A 17,482-nucleotide genomic window follows, 5' to 3' on the forward strand; every position below is an offset into this window, starting at 1 on the left:
TGAATATATGAATTATAATGCCATTTCTTTTAATGCCATATGTGAGTCCAACATTGTGATAGGGTGTTTGGTCTGTAACACCGTGACAAACATTTATGAATAATTCATGTAATTACTGGATTATTATTATTTTTGTTGCTTCACTGAGACTGAAGTCTGGACTAACACTATTTTTACAGTTTCCTCTCATTCTTCAGTTTTCCAAATTCTTGATCAGATCACATTTTTACTGGACGTCACACTACATGTGTCTGCAAACCTGTTTTTTTTATATTTATACATGATTATGTAGATTATGCAGAAATTATATGAGTATTCGTGAGGCTGTAGTATTACTTATATCCATATGGCCCTTATCAAAAGTCTTCACGGCTGATGCATCATGGTGTGTAAGTAGGGCTGCGACTGACGATTTTTTAAATTATCAATTCATCTGTCCATTATCTTTTAGATTTAATCGGTTGGTTGTTCGGTCGATAAAATTATGAAAAATGCAGATTGTGTTTCCCGAATCACCAAGATGATGTTTTGTTTTGTCCACACACCAAAGATATTCAGTTCACTGTCACAGAGGAGCAAAGAAACCAGAACATATTCACATTTAAGAAGCTGAAATCAGAGAATTTTGAGCTTTTTTTTTTTTTACCATAAAAACTACTTGATATCAAACATCAAAATAGTTTAGTAGTAGATTACTAATGGATCAACTGTTGCATCTCTATATCAGAGTTCTTATTGTTCATGTGTAAAATACATAGTACAAGTAAATAGGCAGCGACCAAAATGTCTGTTATGCCCCAACTTCCCCTTTTGATTCAACTTCATTACATTATTTGTTGTCGTCGGTGGTGAAGGATGTAAACCACAGTGACATGTGCATCATGTCTCCTCAGCCCCTCGTCGGCTGCTTGTAAATATCATTATAGTTATGAAGGAGGCAGCGACTCCAGCTGTCAGAAAGGCGCTGCGGGCGGCACATGTACACGTTGGCAGTTAATATCCAACAACACAAGACAACAGGACCGCCGGCGTGTGGCCCACGTCGGACACGTACTGCGTGCGTGTGCGTGTGCGTGTGCGCGCCCCCTGAGGGTCCACACATGGGAAGTGAGTGAAACGGGAAACCTCACGACTGATTGGCCGGGTCAAAGTCGGTCCTGCGAAATTTCACAGCCAGCGCAGAGAGACGCCGAGCCCCCTCCCTGCCCGCGACGCAAGAGGAGAGAGACTTCTTCCTCTTCTCCCTCCTGTCGTCACCCTCCTGTGAACGAAGAAGAGGACAAAAATGCAGCAGTGTGTTGCGTCTCGACATGTCGTCTGGTCCTCTGACCCGGGAACAGCTCTGAGGCCCGGCTGCCAAACATCCCACTCAAAATCTACAAATCTGTGTCCACGCTGGTCTTCATGCTGTGACACAGCGTGATGTTTCCTTTGCTCCATAGAGACCGATCGTCAGACGCTTACGAAATGTAGGAGCTGACACTGTCCTGCTGTATCACACCATCTTCTATATTCATTGCTATTAACATCCACCACACTTTTTACAATTTGTCAGATGTAGGGCTGCAACAAACGATTATTTTCACAATGGATTAATCTGCCGATTATTTTCTCGATTAATCGATTAGTTGTTTGGTCCGAGAAATAAAACGCTGTTTCCCGAAACCTCCGGGGTGATGTTTTGTTGTTGTCCATACACCAAAGATATTTTCTTGTTTTTCATCACAATAACTACTTGAACCGATTAATCGATTATCAAAATAGCTGGCGATTACTAATCGATTAAATGTGTAACTGTTGCAGCTCTAGTCATATGCATATTTATTACTTCAATCCACTGCACATTTTAGACTTCCTTCACAAGGCAATATACTCTGTATATATATATATATATATATATATATATATATATATATATGTGTGTGTGTGTGTAGCTTTATTAAAAATAGTTTTGTTCCTGTATTTTTTATTGCATATTTTTTGCTATTCTTTGCCATACCCTGCTGCTCTAACAGGTCAAATTTCCCCAGCGTATGATGTATAAAGTCCTACCTCATCTTATCTTGATATAGGTAAATGATATCTGGACATTGTTGGCAGTGTGAGTTTGTCACGTCCTAAAATAAGATATCATTTGAAATGGTTCTGTTAAATAATTATGGATGAATCATGAAGGTGCTTCATTTTCGCTTCTATCCTTTTTTAAAAAAGTTTTAAAATTAAAGGGAAGGAATACGAATTCCCTCTGAGGACTTTAAGAAAGATAAGTGACAACATATCGTAGCTACTTCCTCTGTTTGCCTGTGACCTTGTGCCGAGGTGGAAAGACTCACACAGACGCTGATAAAGACACGGCAGGGTTCACACACAAGTACACGCTGTGTACTCCTGCACCTGCAAGGCTCCTGAAATAATAAGGTTTTCTATGATAAAGTAAATGCTAAACGGCTTACACACACACACACACACACACACACACACACACACACACACACACACACACACACACACACACACACACACACACACACACACACACACACACACACACACACACACACACACACACACACACACACACACACACTTGTACTTGTTTACCTGTGAGGACCCTTATTGACATACAGCACCATAAAATAACATTTGTAAAGTTGTCTGCACTTTCCAAAAATGGCCGCACCTTTTCAAATTGTTCTTACTTTTCAACTCTCGGAAAAAAAAAACAGCCCTTCACTTTTCAAAGGTTTTCATATAAAAAACATCTTATTCTAAAATCTTATTTCTGTTTTTGCAAATTCTCAACAATCTCAAAATCTCACTTTTTAAAAACGGCTTTCATTTTCAGACACGTCGTAAAGTTTAATGGGGTTTGAACTGAAACCGGTCCTCACAAAGGCATGAAAACAAACGAGTGCACGGGGCAGCAGTGCTTCACTTCCTGGTTTGATCTGGGGACTCGAGACACTTCGTTGTAAATGTTGTTAAGTTTACTGCAGCTTTTTTTTTTGTGATACAGTAGTTTTTAATTGAATTGTCTGAGAACACATGAGAATATCTGAATTCTGATGTAAGTCACTGTTAAAAACACAAAAGGTACAAACTTAATTTCAACTTATCAAATAAAAAAGATAAACTTTGTACTGGTTCATACTGTGAGATACTCATATGTGTATATATATATATATATATATATATATATATATATACATATACTATTTATTCATTCATTTATTTATTTAAATATGATGTCCATAAGTTTTCATGAAGTTTGAGCTTCAGCAGAGAAATGACAGAAGTTGTAAATGCTCGGACGCCCCCTGCTGGTCAGTCGGGGTTTGAGGAGAAACAACTGTCGTGAAGTTTGGTGAAAAATCTGACAAGAACCAACCATGTTGATAAAAAAAACAACAACATATAATTAGATTATAATACAATAGGCTGCTTTTATTGTATTTATCTGCAACAAACCGGAGGTTTTCAATGTGGCCAAAAATTAAGAAATCGATTCAGTGTCTAAAACTCTAAAAGAAAAAAAGATGAAAGATCAGGAGGCCAGAACTCGTCCAGTTGTGCAGTACTGCAGTTGTATATGTCACCTCGTGTCTTAATAAGTAAGTAAGTGGCTTTAAGATACAAGTAATGATGGCATACGCTTTGGTATAATAACAGCTCAGACTTGCTCTATGTTCAAGGAGCAAAATAGTAAAAAATGTGTCAATCGTCCTTTTTTAAAATGCAGAAAGAAATTTTTGTAAACACAAAACACTGCGAACGAGCCAGTTCTTCTCGAGTGGGATCAGGGAGTAAAAGTCTATTTTATTTTTTCTCCTTTGTGTTGTGAGAAGAGTCACAATTGTGTCCCCAGCCGAACGTGTGCTTCATTATCAAACGGTCTTTAATTAAAGTATCATTCATCTGCTTTTTTTTTTTTTTAAATGAATCGCTGATGCAGCGCGTGACAGAACAAAAGGCACTGCTCTTCTCTCGTATCATTACCTACTGTTACGTCCCGTCTGAACGAAGCTGAAACGATCATTTAACTGACACTTATGTCTGAATGACATATCGTCATTTCCCGTTGAAGTCAGAACTGTTTTATGAATGTATAAAACAGGGTTTTACTGTATCAGTCCGCTCTCCTGTTCTCTGTCTCTCTGCTCCGCATCACTGTTCCTCTTTTTCTCCTCCTCCTCCTCCTCCTCCCGCCTCTTCTCCTCCTCCTTCTCCAGCTCCTGCTGTTCTTTGACGTCGACCTCCTTCAGCTTCTCCTCCACGTCCTCGGGAATCTCCACCTCCATCAGGTTCTCCATCCCCGTCTGCGGCTCGTCGCCGATCAGCACCTGAGGAGGAGCGGGAGGAAAAGTGTCTCAGGATCAGACGACGGCGCCGGACGTGACAGTGGAGCGGTCAGTTCATTAGCAGGGTTCCGACACTTTTTTCGGACTCAAATTAAAGTGAATTATTATTATGTAAATAAATCATTTTAAAATCAAACTGTTTACATATTTACATTCTGACTGCGTAAGTCACGGTTTCTCCAGAAAAGTTAAATGTGATGTCATGATTGATATAGAAATATTCATACTTCCAATTCTGACGTCACCTGTTCTAGTACTGATTCTCATAATAAAAGATTGATATTTAAACTCGTTCATTTTGGGTTAATGTGTATTTTATCATCAACAGTACAAAGTCACTGGAATACATTCAAGTAAAATTTAGAGTGATGATTTGTTGGTTGTTCTCTGGTTCATGTAAACGACACCTAATTACCTCATTCAGTGATCGTGATGTTTCCTACCTGGATCAGTCTTTCAGCGGCTGCCGCGACGTGAGGTTCCTTCTCCCACGTGTGAAACTCTCTCATGATCGGATAAACGTTCTTCTCCTTCAGCGTCTGCCGGCCGGCCTTTGTCGCCGTCAGCTGCGCAACAGACAAACGGTGAAGAAGCTCTGTACGGTGTGTGACTGTGTGACTGTGTGTGTGTGTGTGTGTGTGTGTGTGTGTGTGTGTGTGTGTGTGTGTGTGTGTGTGTTTGTACCAGGAAGAGTGTTTCCAGCAGCATCTTCCTGATGTCGGGGTCGTCCTCTCTCTTCTTGTCCTCTGGCAGATACTGCAGGTCCACGGGCAAACCTGAAGATCACACCAACATCTGTCAGAGTCCGAATCAGACTGAACCGAGGTTTATTTGGGCCGACATAAAGAATCTGAGTACGCTTGCATTGTGATTCATGTCCAAATTGTGTACTTGGTGTTTTGGGTCGTTCTGAAAAGAAGAGATCCCTAAAGTTGCCGTTTTAGACCTGGAGAGGTTTGACTGACATCCACCATGTGTAGGCTGTTTGTTGTACATTAGAATAGGAGAAGTAAATAAGACACAAAACGATAAAACACATTAAGATACAAAAATACCACTAAGAAAAGACAAAAATCAGTTCTACGGTTCAGATTGACGCTGTGGACCACATCACATGTTCCAGACGTGAGGGCCTATGAAACAAAATGCTGCATCACCATAGGTCGGAGTTCTGGTTTTTGGGAAAACGCCCACAAGACCAGAGAGTTTGAGGATCTCAGTGGTCGAGGAGCAGCAACTTCTTGAAACTGAACTAAACTAAAACTAAACAGTGCATTGAACCCTCTGGATTTACAAAGCTGAATTAGGAAACAGATCCCGACCTTCATTTTCTTCTTCTGACAGCTCCTCTGGACCGGCCAGCGGCAGCAGGAGGAAGGGCAGGATGTCCACATCGTCACTCAGCAACCACTCATGGTGACCTGGACACAGGGAGGAGACGTCAGGCGACTGGACGTCGGGCGTCTGGATGTCAGGCGACTGGATGCACCGTTGGGTTTTTACAAGTTTATTCTATTTGTCTAATCGCCATGTTTTTAGCTCGTTCAGCTGGAGTTATCACTTCGGACAGACATCAGGTTCACTGGAGAGACAGCTGACACACGCCTCCGTAAATTCTTAACAACACGCCGGGGCTACGGGGATACTGTGGGCAATGTGATTGGCCGACTGTGTTTCTCACGCTGGTAGACATTGTTCAGATTGAATCTTGCCCTCATCAATCAAATCACGGGTCTGAATTTGTATGACACTATTCTCGAGATGATGTTTAGTGCAGTGATCTCAACTACGGGGGTCACGAGGTAATTTCAGTTTGGGGGTGAAATTGGCTTCATGTTCCACAGAGGAACTTGCCCATTGCCTCAGGGGAAGAAGAAAATCAAATCAAATCACGGGAGTGCACCAGTGGTGATGTCAAAAAGTAAGATCCGATGCAGATCTATAAATCAAAACCTTCACTGTGTGAATCTGCGCCCTCCTCACTAAACGCCTTGTGTGGAGTAAAACTCTGGATTATGTGACGATGAAGTGTAACGCGTGTCTCTCACCGTGGTCAAAGCAACAGTTGCGCAGAGTTCCTATGACTCCTCCCCTCCTCACCACCGACGTTTGGTACTGAGTGAAGGGCAACAACCTCTGGACCACACACCTGCAACACACAGACACACACCGTTACAGAATGCAGCAGCACATCGGCAGATGTCAATGTCTGAATTATCAGTTACATTTTCCAGGAATATGAGTGGATCTGTCCTGAACCTTTTGGCACAAGACGTGAACCAAAAGTATTTACTCATCATGTAAAAAGTATAGTACTGGACACAGTGAGATACAAATGAGAAACCAGAGCTCATATCAGCTTCAGACCTCTGATCCAGACTCTGGTTGCTCTCCTCAGTCTCTTCTCTTAAATTCTCACTGGTGCCGTAGAGCAGTGCAGGATATGTGGATATGTATTCAAAGCTCCGCCCACTTTAAAAAGGGTGCACATGTGGCCAGCTGCTTCACAAAAATGGGTTACGACTGACGCAGACCCTGCAGTGAGATCATCAGTCACCTGTTCTTGTCCACGATGTGCTCTCGGGCCTCCGGCAGCTGCGTCAGGTTGGACAGCAGAAGGCCGAGGCAGTGCAACGTCGCCTGCTTGTTGTAACCTTCGGTGCAGAACATCTCGACCAGCTGAGTGAGGCCCAGCTCCTCCTGGAAGACCTGCAACAGCAGAGAACCGGTTCATGTCTCGTCATCCGGCACTTCGTTCTAACAATTGAGAGGTTCTGTGTGGATCCGCAGCTCGCTGACACAAGAGGAGTCGAGCACTAAAATATTCACGGCGAGAGGAGACTAAACAATGGATTGTGTATTGATTGTTTTAGTTTTTGTCTATTTCCTGTCTGTCTGTGAGATCTAGAATCTATTAGGGTCTGGATATCTGTTAAACTGTTTGTTTTAGAGCTGCAACAGTCTATTGATTAATCGTTTAATAATCGACTACTAAATGAATCACCAACTATGTTGATAATCGATTAATCGGTTCAAGTAGTTTTTGAGAAAAAATTTGAAAGTCTTGGGGTGTTGGGGTTTTGGGAAACACGATTGACATTTTTCACCTTTTTATGAACCAAACAACTAACCAATAATGAAAATAATCGTTAGTTGCAGCCCTAGTTAGTTTATTCACTCCAAAGATAAAAAAAATACATTAGCCCAAAAACTAGATTATTTATTATTTAATAGGACGTGTGTATTTGTTTAGAACCTGTGAGTATGTTTGTCTGCGTTGTGTCTATTTTTAGCTCTCCTAATCTTGTTGTATGAAAAGTGGCTTTCTAATTCTAATTAATTTAGTCTGTTTGAGTATTGTATATAATTTTTGTTGTATTGCTTGCTAGTAATCTCGTTGTTGTTGTTGCAATCTATGTAAAGTGGCTGCTACAACATTGCAAACGTCCTTTGTGAATAATGAAAACATTCACTCTCATTCTCTCTCTTTATCTATCTATCTACATTTAAATGCTTTGCATGTGACTTTGTGTGGGAACCAGCCACATCCCTCTATCACACCACTCCACCAAAAAAACACCTCTTCCCCATCCCAGGGTCAAATGTCTGAAGCCTCAGCCGGGACCCACCGAGAACAGGGTCTTGCAAGTCTTCTCGTGGCGGGTCAGGTTTGACAGGATGGAGCATATCTGGTCAGAAAACGGGTATTCTGGATCCACGAGGTTCTTCAGTAACACCGGGAGAACTTTAACATCTTCCACCAACACCTGAGTGGGACGAGACCAAGAACACAAACACAAACACAAATACAAACACACACAAACACATACACGTAACACTGAATCAACGTTGAATTACAATGTCTCTGACAGAAAAGTCCTTTATAATTAATAATGTATCGCAACAGTTAGTTCAAACCTCACCTTGTGCAGAGTCTCATCAGCCGACAGGTTGATGAGGATGTAGTAACAGTCCTTCACTATGGCGATGGAGGGGTCAGAGGTCAACGCAAAGAGGGCAACAATCAAGTCAGGTTTAGAGCGGAGGAAGCGGCAGCCATCCCTGAAAACACAAACACACACACACACAGACAGAAAATAAATATGATAAACAAACAAATGTGCATTCAACAGTAAAGGCACATGAAAGCAATGGATACACAAAATGTTAAAACAGAACAGTTTATATGTCGACTGGTAAAAGAGTAATGATAACAACAAAACTGCAAAGAAGCAGGGGGAAAGTTTTAATAATTGTTTATTTTGCTTCTCCTCAAGAATAACCTTGATAAACCTGTTTGGTAGAATCTTGAGATATGAAGCAAAGAGAGTTTGCTCCCGTGAGATCGGGCTCTTTACATTAACGTTAATATTTCGTTGACAGTTAATGTTGAATAACTACTCCCACTATCTAGCATTTAGATAAGCATAAAAACATATAATATACATATACAATGTAGTTGTAATTAGATATGAGGCCATGTGTATGTGCTTAATTCATTTCATACTATTGCAACTGTGTTGTTGTAGCACAGGGGACATTTGGATACAATATTAAATATTTACAACTGCATTATAGTCAGTGATAAACATACATTTATTCATATTTACAGCTTACAAATGCTCAATAAGTGTTACCAAAAGATTCCATTGAATTAGTGATTTGTATTATTATCAACACACTTTTACTAATTATTTTGAGAGATGCAATGCCAGTCCTAGTCAACATTATTAATCCTCCTCCTCATCATCATCCCACCTGTTTCCAGACAGACCCAGGATGTATTCTGTCGTGTGACCTTTGACATCAGGACGTGTGCTGGGGCTCAGGAAGGAGAGCAGCTCCGCAGCCTCAGAGTCGTTCAACATCTTCTCACTACGTCTGACAAACAACAACAACAACAACAACGTGACCATCAGGTCACACACACACACACACACAGACACACACACACACACACACACACACACACACACACACACACACACACACACACACACACACACACACACACACACACACACACACACACACACACACAATGCTGATGTATAGTTACTTACAACCTGATCTGAAATCATTGAAACCAAACTCAGCATGACAGCAAAAATCCACTGCTGGAGTTTGTTTTTTGAATATCTACAATGTGCATTAAAATATATAATTTACCTTTCACTGTCTACAGGAAGTGTCCGCTTCTCATTTCGATGGTTAAGCCTTTTAAATATAGATAAATATATTCCTCTACATGTGAACGGTGATAAACATGTGGACACGGCAACACGGCTTCACTTCCGGGTTGACAACTCCTTTTCTTCTTCTCTTATTTTTGTGAGCAGATGAGTTCCTGTCCGGGTGTTACTGCCCCCTGAAGGCGAGGAGGTGTTCTTCCCTTTATTTTTCTTCTTCTTTGTTTTTTTTGGGGGCGGATTGCAATACCAACTATCAGGTGCATACCGCCCCCTACTGTACCGGAGTATGCGGAAAAGGATTTATTTCAAAATCTATATCCTAAAAAATAAAATAAAATAAAATAAAATAAAATAAAATGAAATGAAATGAAATGAAATGAATGAAATAAAATAAAATAAAATAAAATAAAATAAAATAAAATAAAATAAAATAAAATAAAATAAAATAAAATAAAATAAAATAAAAATAAAATTTAAAATGATAACATTTAAAAAACTAACCCCTTTCTGTGCTTTCCACACCTTATCTCCATGTGTACCAAGTAACCCTTCAATATTCCATGCATGCCCAGCATCTCTCTATTTTCCAACCGTGTCCTCTCTTCGTTTGTATTTCGAACATGTGGGGATGTGTTCCTGTGAGTTTCGAAATGTATTGAGTCTCATGAGTATATCACGTATTTCGAGTATTTCCAGTACTCAGTGCGCATTGGCAGTACACTATCCGCTTTATTACCCGCCCAAAATATAAAGCAGAAGGCTACATAGACCTGATAACTTAAGAAACCAACCAATGTAAGTAAAACCAGTAAAACTATACTTCATATTTTAAGGCCTTTTCAAAACAAATTATACATTTCAACCCGATTATGGTGCAAGATAAAAAAAAACAAAGTAATAAGAGTTCATCCAGATGGGGAGGTGTGAATGTGTCTGATACGTCTTGAGAATCCATCCATGTTTTATTGATATTCATCATACAAAACCTCAGAGACACCATGGTGGCAGTGGAGGAAAAGTCAGGAGAATTGATAGGATCATGAGCATCTTCACGAAAATTCCATTAAATAGTTGAGATTTTCCATCCCAGTTGAAACACAAGGACACGCACACAGACATTGAGAAAGCAGGACAGTTTGCACCTGAGATATATTTTACCTTCCAAACTACTTTATTGATATATTGAAAAAACAAAAACACATACAAGACATTCACATAGTTGAGTCCAACCAGCAACCGCTCCCACTCACTCCATATGTTGCACTGAAATGCTGATATTGACGTTTATTAATGTTCAAAGTGTTGCCTGCACCACGGTAGTGTTCCCCTTCCGATTTAAAGGTACAGTTCGACCTTTACTGTCTTCAGACAACATTTGGCCCTTTTTACTTTCACACACAACCATCAACAAATCAAATGCTGCTCAAAAAAAAAAATGTCAAGGTCCGGTGCAGCGTTTTTACAATTGAGACAAACGGAAAACAAAACATTCCAGTAATATTATAGCTGTAGAAACAGACGCGAGCCCAATGTCGGTGTACATGTGATTGTGTCAACATCATTTTAAATAAGTCTTCCTACATGTGGAGTGGAGGCTGCTGGGTACAACACCGCCCTGGGCTCTTCTAAAAGATTAAAGGTCAGACACAGCGGAGGATGTAGAGACTGAACAATAATTCTGATCCCTCGTTTCCAATGTTGAAATATTTTACTTTTCACTACACAAACACACACAGCATTTCTGTCGCACAGATTTCCATATTACTTCAACATGATTGCAAACCAACTAAAAATAAGAAATCTTAATTCAGAAAACATTTCACCGAATGTGTATAGACTGGAAAATAAGAGTGAGGAAATGAAAAGAGCGTCAGTCTGGATTGTAAACGGATAAAAATATTCGACAGCATCAAGAAGTTCAGCACACGCTGAAAGTGGATCCCAGTTCGTGTAACCTTCCTGGAGACAGATATTCAGTTCCAGCTATACAAAGCTCGCTCCAGGTCAGGGAAGGGATTGTGGAAGCATTTTTCGGGGACTCGGCTGGTAATAACAGGTTACCATGGTAACGTAGTACTACTGAACTTTTAGGCGCAGATTGTAGTGTTTTTGCATCAAAGTCTACATCTCGGTATGGTGACGAGACTTTTCTGTTCAAAGCCGAGAAAGGCATCTGAAGGCACTGTGGAGTCTGATTGGCAGACAGAGATCTGCGGGCAGCCTCTCTCTCTCTCTCTCTGTGTGTTGGCTCAGGGCGGGGCAAGTCCATCATGAATCATCATCCTCCTCCTCCTCCTCCTCCTCCTCCTCCTCCTCCTCCTCCTCCTCCTCCTCCATCCTAATCTTCACTCGGCCTTGTCTTTCCTCTTGGATGTGAACGGGACTTTATTGGCTACCGTCGAACCCACCGAGGAGACGCCGCCGGCCACGGCAGACACGCCGCCCTTCACCAACCCCACGCCCATGGCCGGCACCGTGGTCACGGCCGTCTTGGTGATCTCCAGGCTCTTGCCGCCCACCCAGGCCACTCCCCCCACCGCGGCACCAACGACGCCTTTGGTGACGTTGAAGAGGCCACCGGTCACACGCCACATCATGCCGGGCTGAGCCACCACATGGTCCTTGCCGGTGTCTGTAAGAACAAACAACAACAATCAAACAAACAAAACGCTTGAAATAACAATCTTCACACAGGTTTTCCACTATCATACATACAGCTGCAGCTAACTGATTGATCGATTTGATCTCTTTGTCTGTAATATGTCAGAAAATACAGAAAATGGCCGTTATTGTTGTTCAGATCACAAGATTAAAGATGTACATGACAAAGCATTGAATCCTCACGTTTGAGAGCTGCAAGCTGCACAAAGGATCAATTATCCTATTTCGAAATAATTTTCTGACTATTGACTTATTGATCAATCAATATTTGATTAAAGTAAAAAAAGTAGTTTATAGAAAACCCATGTTGCTACCAAATATCTATGAGAACAAATCTCATTAAAAAACCAAATTGAACAAAATGATAGTTTGTCTTTCAATACTTTCTGACTCCTCTTCCCTGTCCGGGTCACAAAATGACGAGTGTAATATTAATGAAGAAGGGCTAAATAGCGAATTTGATTGGAATTATGTATTTACAGAGGTTTCTTTTGTTCTGGTGAGAACTTTCCGCAGCCAGACGATGTGGGACCAAGTCAAAATAAACTGCAGTGTGTGTTCATGGTGATGTAGGAACAATGAAGCTCTGTGGCAAAAGAAGAACAGGATGCATCAGGGTTTGGATTGGTTCGTCAGTTGTTGGGTGTGAACAGAGTGACACTGCAGCAGAGGTGCAGACTGAACATTAGTGCTCGCCCCCAATGTGCCAATTATGTCTTCCATCTGGCGTGAAGTCAGCGCCAAGCTTTTAGAAATAGCGTCGTGCCCAAAACCCGACACCTCGTGACAACAGGCTCACGGCTGAGGTCATGACATTCAGGTATGAATTTGTGTTTAAAAGAACTACTGTAAAAGTCAGCAGGTGTTATTCTCATCATGTTCAAAGAAGGCCAACATTCACTTTGTGTAATTAGAACTAAACACAAAGTACAGCTGAGGCTGTTGGGATCCATTTTAGAGTACAGGCGCTTGTGTAAACCTCACTCCAAGACACCTTAAGAGATGCAAGCGTCAACCAAAGTGTTGGAAAAATGTTGTACTTAACCTACCTGACATTAGCTGAGGTAATATATGTCGTCTGAACATCCCAACAAATATCAGGTAGATGTTGGAATATTTCTCTGGATATTGGAGAAGTTTGACCTGCTAGTGGCATAAGTGAAGAATTCAGGTAATCTGATCCAAATCATCAGATTTCCGCCTGGACCAAAGTGATGGACCATCTAACTAACCTTGACATCCGTAGAGCTAAGAGCTTCTGACCTGGCTAACAAAAAAGTGGTGAGCTGTGCTGAGAAACTTTTTTGGTATGTGCCTATGGCAAATCGGTGCTTGAACAGAACCAGGGGTGTATCTTTTAATCTGGGATTTGTTGACCAGATTAATGGTCATCAGACCTGATAATAATCCTGAGGACAAGAGTCATGCTTCATCCAGTAAGCAGCACTGTGGGGACCGAAGTTGAGCAAAGCATCTCGGTATTGGGACACAAATAGCAGGTCGGAGCTGCAGCCACACTTGCACAAACAAACATATTCCCCAGACAAACCCAGCGCTTTCTGAAATAGCAGCAGGCAACATGTGAGCACAGATTGCGCCATATTCCCGGCTGATGTTTCTGCATTTAATCGCTGCCCAGGGGAGGGACTCGCTACTTACCCTCTGCAGGCGGGATGAAGGCGGGTTCAGCCTCGTCTGAAGCCACGCTGGTCCCGGGTTGGGGCTCTACGTTAACACTGTTCACATTCTGGAAAACACAGGAAAACCCCCAGGTTGTCTTTACTCCAAATAAACCAAGCTTCACTGTACTTATCTGACTGTAATACTTACATGGCTGGGTGTCAAATCTCAATACCAATATTTATCTGTAGCAGTGACTATCAAAAAAAATTCCCACTGATATCTTGCATCAGATATATACTTATTTTAATTATCTTGTTGACCTATGATAAGATACTTCAAAATTCACATTTATAGTGTGCAAATTTTAGACTAGATTTAATATATGTCCCCAATGTTTAAATAATCAGTCTCAGCAGGATCTTGCATCACGTCATTTCAAATCCAGTCCTACTTTATGAGGATGACATTCATTGGAAGTCACTTATTATTTAGCCTTACTGATTACATAGTAAATAGTATACCTCCATTATATTTGAGATTTAAAAAAAACAATAAAAATATATAAACCTGTAGAAATTTTAAAACATAAACAATATTTGATATGGATCTCTTATATTTATTATTGTGAACAAGACAACAGGAAATTTGACATTGTAAAAATTAACTTTCACAGAGCCTTTTTGTCCTACAGTACCAAATCTGGAAGATATTCAGTTGTTTATCATTGAGGCTGATAAAAACCAGCACATATTTACTAAATGATTAATCAACTAATTCAACTTAAATGGTTTTATTAAGCTGATATCAACCTGGCTGATTTGTATTTATAGACCTAGACAGTTTTTTAAATTTATCATTGGGTGTTTTTTGGGGTGTCTGGTACACTACCTCACACATTTTTTAAATTAAATTTTTACCAGAGTTTTTCCCTTCTCTTTATTTGTCACTGATGGTAGAATATCAACACAAGGTGGCTTTTTACAGTTGATTTATTTTTAGCCAAAACCCCAGTCATGGTCGGTCCTATGCTCTTCTCTGCCTCCTCTGGTCAGGAGCTCACCACCTCCCTCGCTCCGCCCTCTAGCGCAAGGCTAGAGGGCGGAGGCTCAGAAAGCATAACATGTGGCAATCCTGCTACATGTACTTCTCTGTCTCCCCCAATCTGTAGATACAGGTTTCTTTCAGTCACTCCTCTGAGAATGAGGTATCAAAATTCCCGTCCTACCAAGCGTGCGATGGAGCCAATTCCCACCAGCCTTGGACCAAGTCATATCTCCTACCATTTCGCAAGCAATCGCAGATTTTAACAGGCTCGGGTAACACCTGCACTCGACCCTGCTCAAGTTAAGAACTATCGACAGGTTTCGTTACTTCCATACGTACTGTATCTAAGGCAATCTCTTAGGACCCAGCTGGTCAATCCAAAAGGGTGGTTTTCAAACTCCACTAAAAGGGCTCTGATGTATGTGTCAAGTGTCCTAAGGCCAACTAGAGCTGCTGCTCAAGCTTTGGTTCTTATCTTGCTGGACCTATCAGCAGCCTTTGATACAGTGAACCAGTGCATCTTGCCATCTGTACTGATATGGGCAAAGTGCTGTCGTGGTTTGAATCCTTTCGCACAAAGTATTCCTTCAATTGGTCATGACGAGGTACCCCAAGGCTCAGTGCTGGGGCCCTTTCTCTTTACAACTATACTCTACACCCAACTATTGTCGGACATATCCACATCTAAGATTAAACGCCACCTTCAACTGAACCACTCTGAGTCTTAAGTATTTGTTGTTTTTTGACGATTAATCTCTGGGTGTCATGTTTGATGACTAGCTATCCTTCTCTGACCACGTTGCATCTGTATCCCGGTCGTGGCACTTTGCACTATACAACTCAAGGCAAATCAAGCCTAACCTGTCCAAGAATGCTACACAACTCTTGGTACAGACCATGGTTACTTCTCTCCCTTTTGGCGGGCCTTGCTTCTGTATGGGTTCCGTGAAACCCATACAGTTGGTCCAGAATGCAGCGGCAGGTCTGGTCTTGATCAGCTGAAAAAGGCCCCATCAAGTTTGTGTCATCAATGCTTGCCAACAATTCTGGGGTTGCACTCAACTACGGGCGTTTGCTCCTTCTCAGCTACTGCGTTCCACCAAGGAATGTTGTCTGGCATACATTGCCATCCCTGCACACAAGGCAATCACGGTCCAGTTTGTTCTTGTTTGTGGTTCCTCGATGGTGGGTGGTGTCCCTGGTAATCCTTTAAGAAACCTGTTGAAGACTCGTCACTCGTCCGCCAAAATGAGTTCATATAAATTTTCTTCAGCTTTATGTTTGGTAAGGTTGTTGACTTGTGACTCATCAGATGCAAGGGATGCCTCCCTCTCATCACAGGTGAGTCGGTGGCCACAAAGTGGGTGATAATGCGACTATACCGTGGCTCTCTGATTATGAAATGTCACGTAGATGGTTCAAAATAAGTCCACGAGATTTAATGCAACAAATATAAATGTGATTTCCTTTGATATGAATCATCTTGTAAACCATCACCCACTTTTTTCTCTCTGGTGACCCACAAGAGGGGCCCGGGCCCAAGGTCAAGAGCTGCTGCTGTTTCGGTTATCGTCTTTCTCTGATATTAGATATTATTAAGCCACTGTTCGATCTGGAGGCCAAGTCCAATGTAAAAAAAAGTGTACGTTTGGTTTATCACAGTAGGTTGTGGCACTGCTGCACCAGAGCTCGACACACGAGTACAAGAAGCCGTGAGGCCTAACTTTAAAAAAAAGGTAGAGGACAGAAATGTACACATTTTTTTTTCCAAATCTCCCGAAGGAGGATACAGATGATGCAATAACCACTTATTATATTCGAAATCCACATGATCGCTCGCGTGGAGCCGCCTGCTACGACACCACAGGGTCACGCATCTCAGATGATGATGATGATGATTAAAAACAACCCCCGTCCCTCATGTTTATGAATCATATTTTACAATAGGGTTTTTTTTTTTCTTTCTGCTGAGTTTCTCACCTTCACCATTGTTCCCGGTTGCTCCTGCGATCGCGCACCTGGCGGAGGAAGTGGAGCCTCGAGCAGCTTCTGTCTCCGACTCCGACGACCCGACACTAACTCTGCGCTACTTTCAAATCACGGCGGTCGTCGGCGAAACGCTGCTGCTGCTGCTCGGACTGTTCGCGGGCCCGATCTCCTCTTCTTCTTCTTCTTCTTCTTCTTCTTCTTCTCGCGCTTTAGTGTCGCATTCGTCCGCAGCAACTTTCCAAACTTCCCCCTGACTCGCGGCGGTTACAGGCAGATCGCTACGCAGCTCGCTTTTCACACTGACGGTTCTGCCGACGTGGCGCCTCGCACACACACACACACACACACACACACACACACACGCACACACACACACCACGCTTCCGCTCACAGCCTTCAAATTAAAAGCCCCACAGGCGGTGACGTGACCACTTAAATTAGATAAGTGTTTTAATACACGGACTGTATATAAAGATATGTACAGTATATATACAGTCTGTGCCATAATAGCATGTTAGGAAGCCAACGGTTTCTCTCAAAGATAAGGAACAGCTGAAATCATCCAGAAGGTCAAATATTTTTTGTCCACAATACTGTAAAAAAGAAAAAAAGGGG

The 17,482-nt window shown here is 41.7% G+C and overlaps 2 protein-coding genes across 2 annotated transcripts; both read right to left on the reverse strand.

The window, feature by feature from the left end:
• Positions 1 to 3,418: 3,418 nt before the first annotated feature.
• On the reverse strand, positions 3,419 to 9,688 carry hgh1 (HGH1 homolog (S. cerevisiae)). The gene is made up of 10 exons (XM_035632579.2): positions 9,528 to 9,688; positions 9,117 to 9,239; positions 8,282 to 8,420; positions 7,988 to 8,125; positions 6,916 to 7,067; positions 6,407 to 6,507; positions 5,681 to 5,779; positions 5,043 to 5,134; positions 4,802 to 4,924; positions 3,419 to 4,340 (listed from the first exon to the last, which is right to left on the reverse strand). Exons 2-10 carry the CDS (start codon positions 9,224 to 9,226, stop codon positions 4,119 to 4,121), a joined length of 1,176 nt encoding a protein of 391 aa, XP_035488472.1. The 5' UTR covers positions 9,227 to 9,239; positions 9,528 to 9,688; the 3' UTR covers positions 3,419 to 4,118.
• A 1,010-nt stretch (positions 9,689 to 10,698) lies between these two features.
• On the reverse strand, positions 10,699 to 17,206 carry zgc:153675 (uncharacterized protein LOC768179 homolog). The gene is made up of 3 exons (XM_035631086.2): positions 16,859 to 17,206; positions 13,871 to 13,958; positions 10,699 to 12,182 (listed from the first exon to the last, which is right to left on the reverse strand). Exons 1-3 carry the CDS (start codon positions 16,865 to 16,867, stop codon positions 11,896 to 11,898), a joined length of 384 nt encoding a protein of 127 aa, XP_035486979.1. The 5' UTR covers positions 16,868 to 17,206; the 3' UTR covers positions 10,699 to 11,895.
• Between the last annotated feature and the right edge of the window lie 276 nt (positions 17,207 to 17,482).

The sequence above is a fragment of the Scophthalmus maximus genome, chromosome 6, assembly GCF_022379125.1.
Source record: "Scophthalmus maximus strain ysfricsl-2021 chromosome 6, ASM2237912v1, whole genome shotgun sequence".
Taxonomy (NCBI): Eukaryota; Metazoa; Chordata; class Actinopteri; order Pleuronectiformes; family Scophthalmidae; genus Scophthalmus; species Scophthalmus maximus.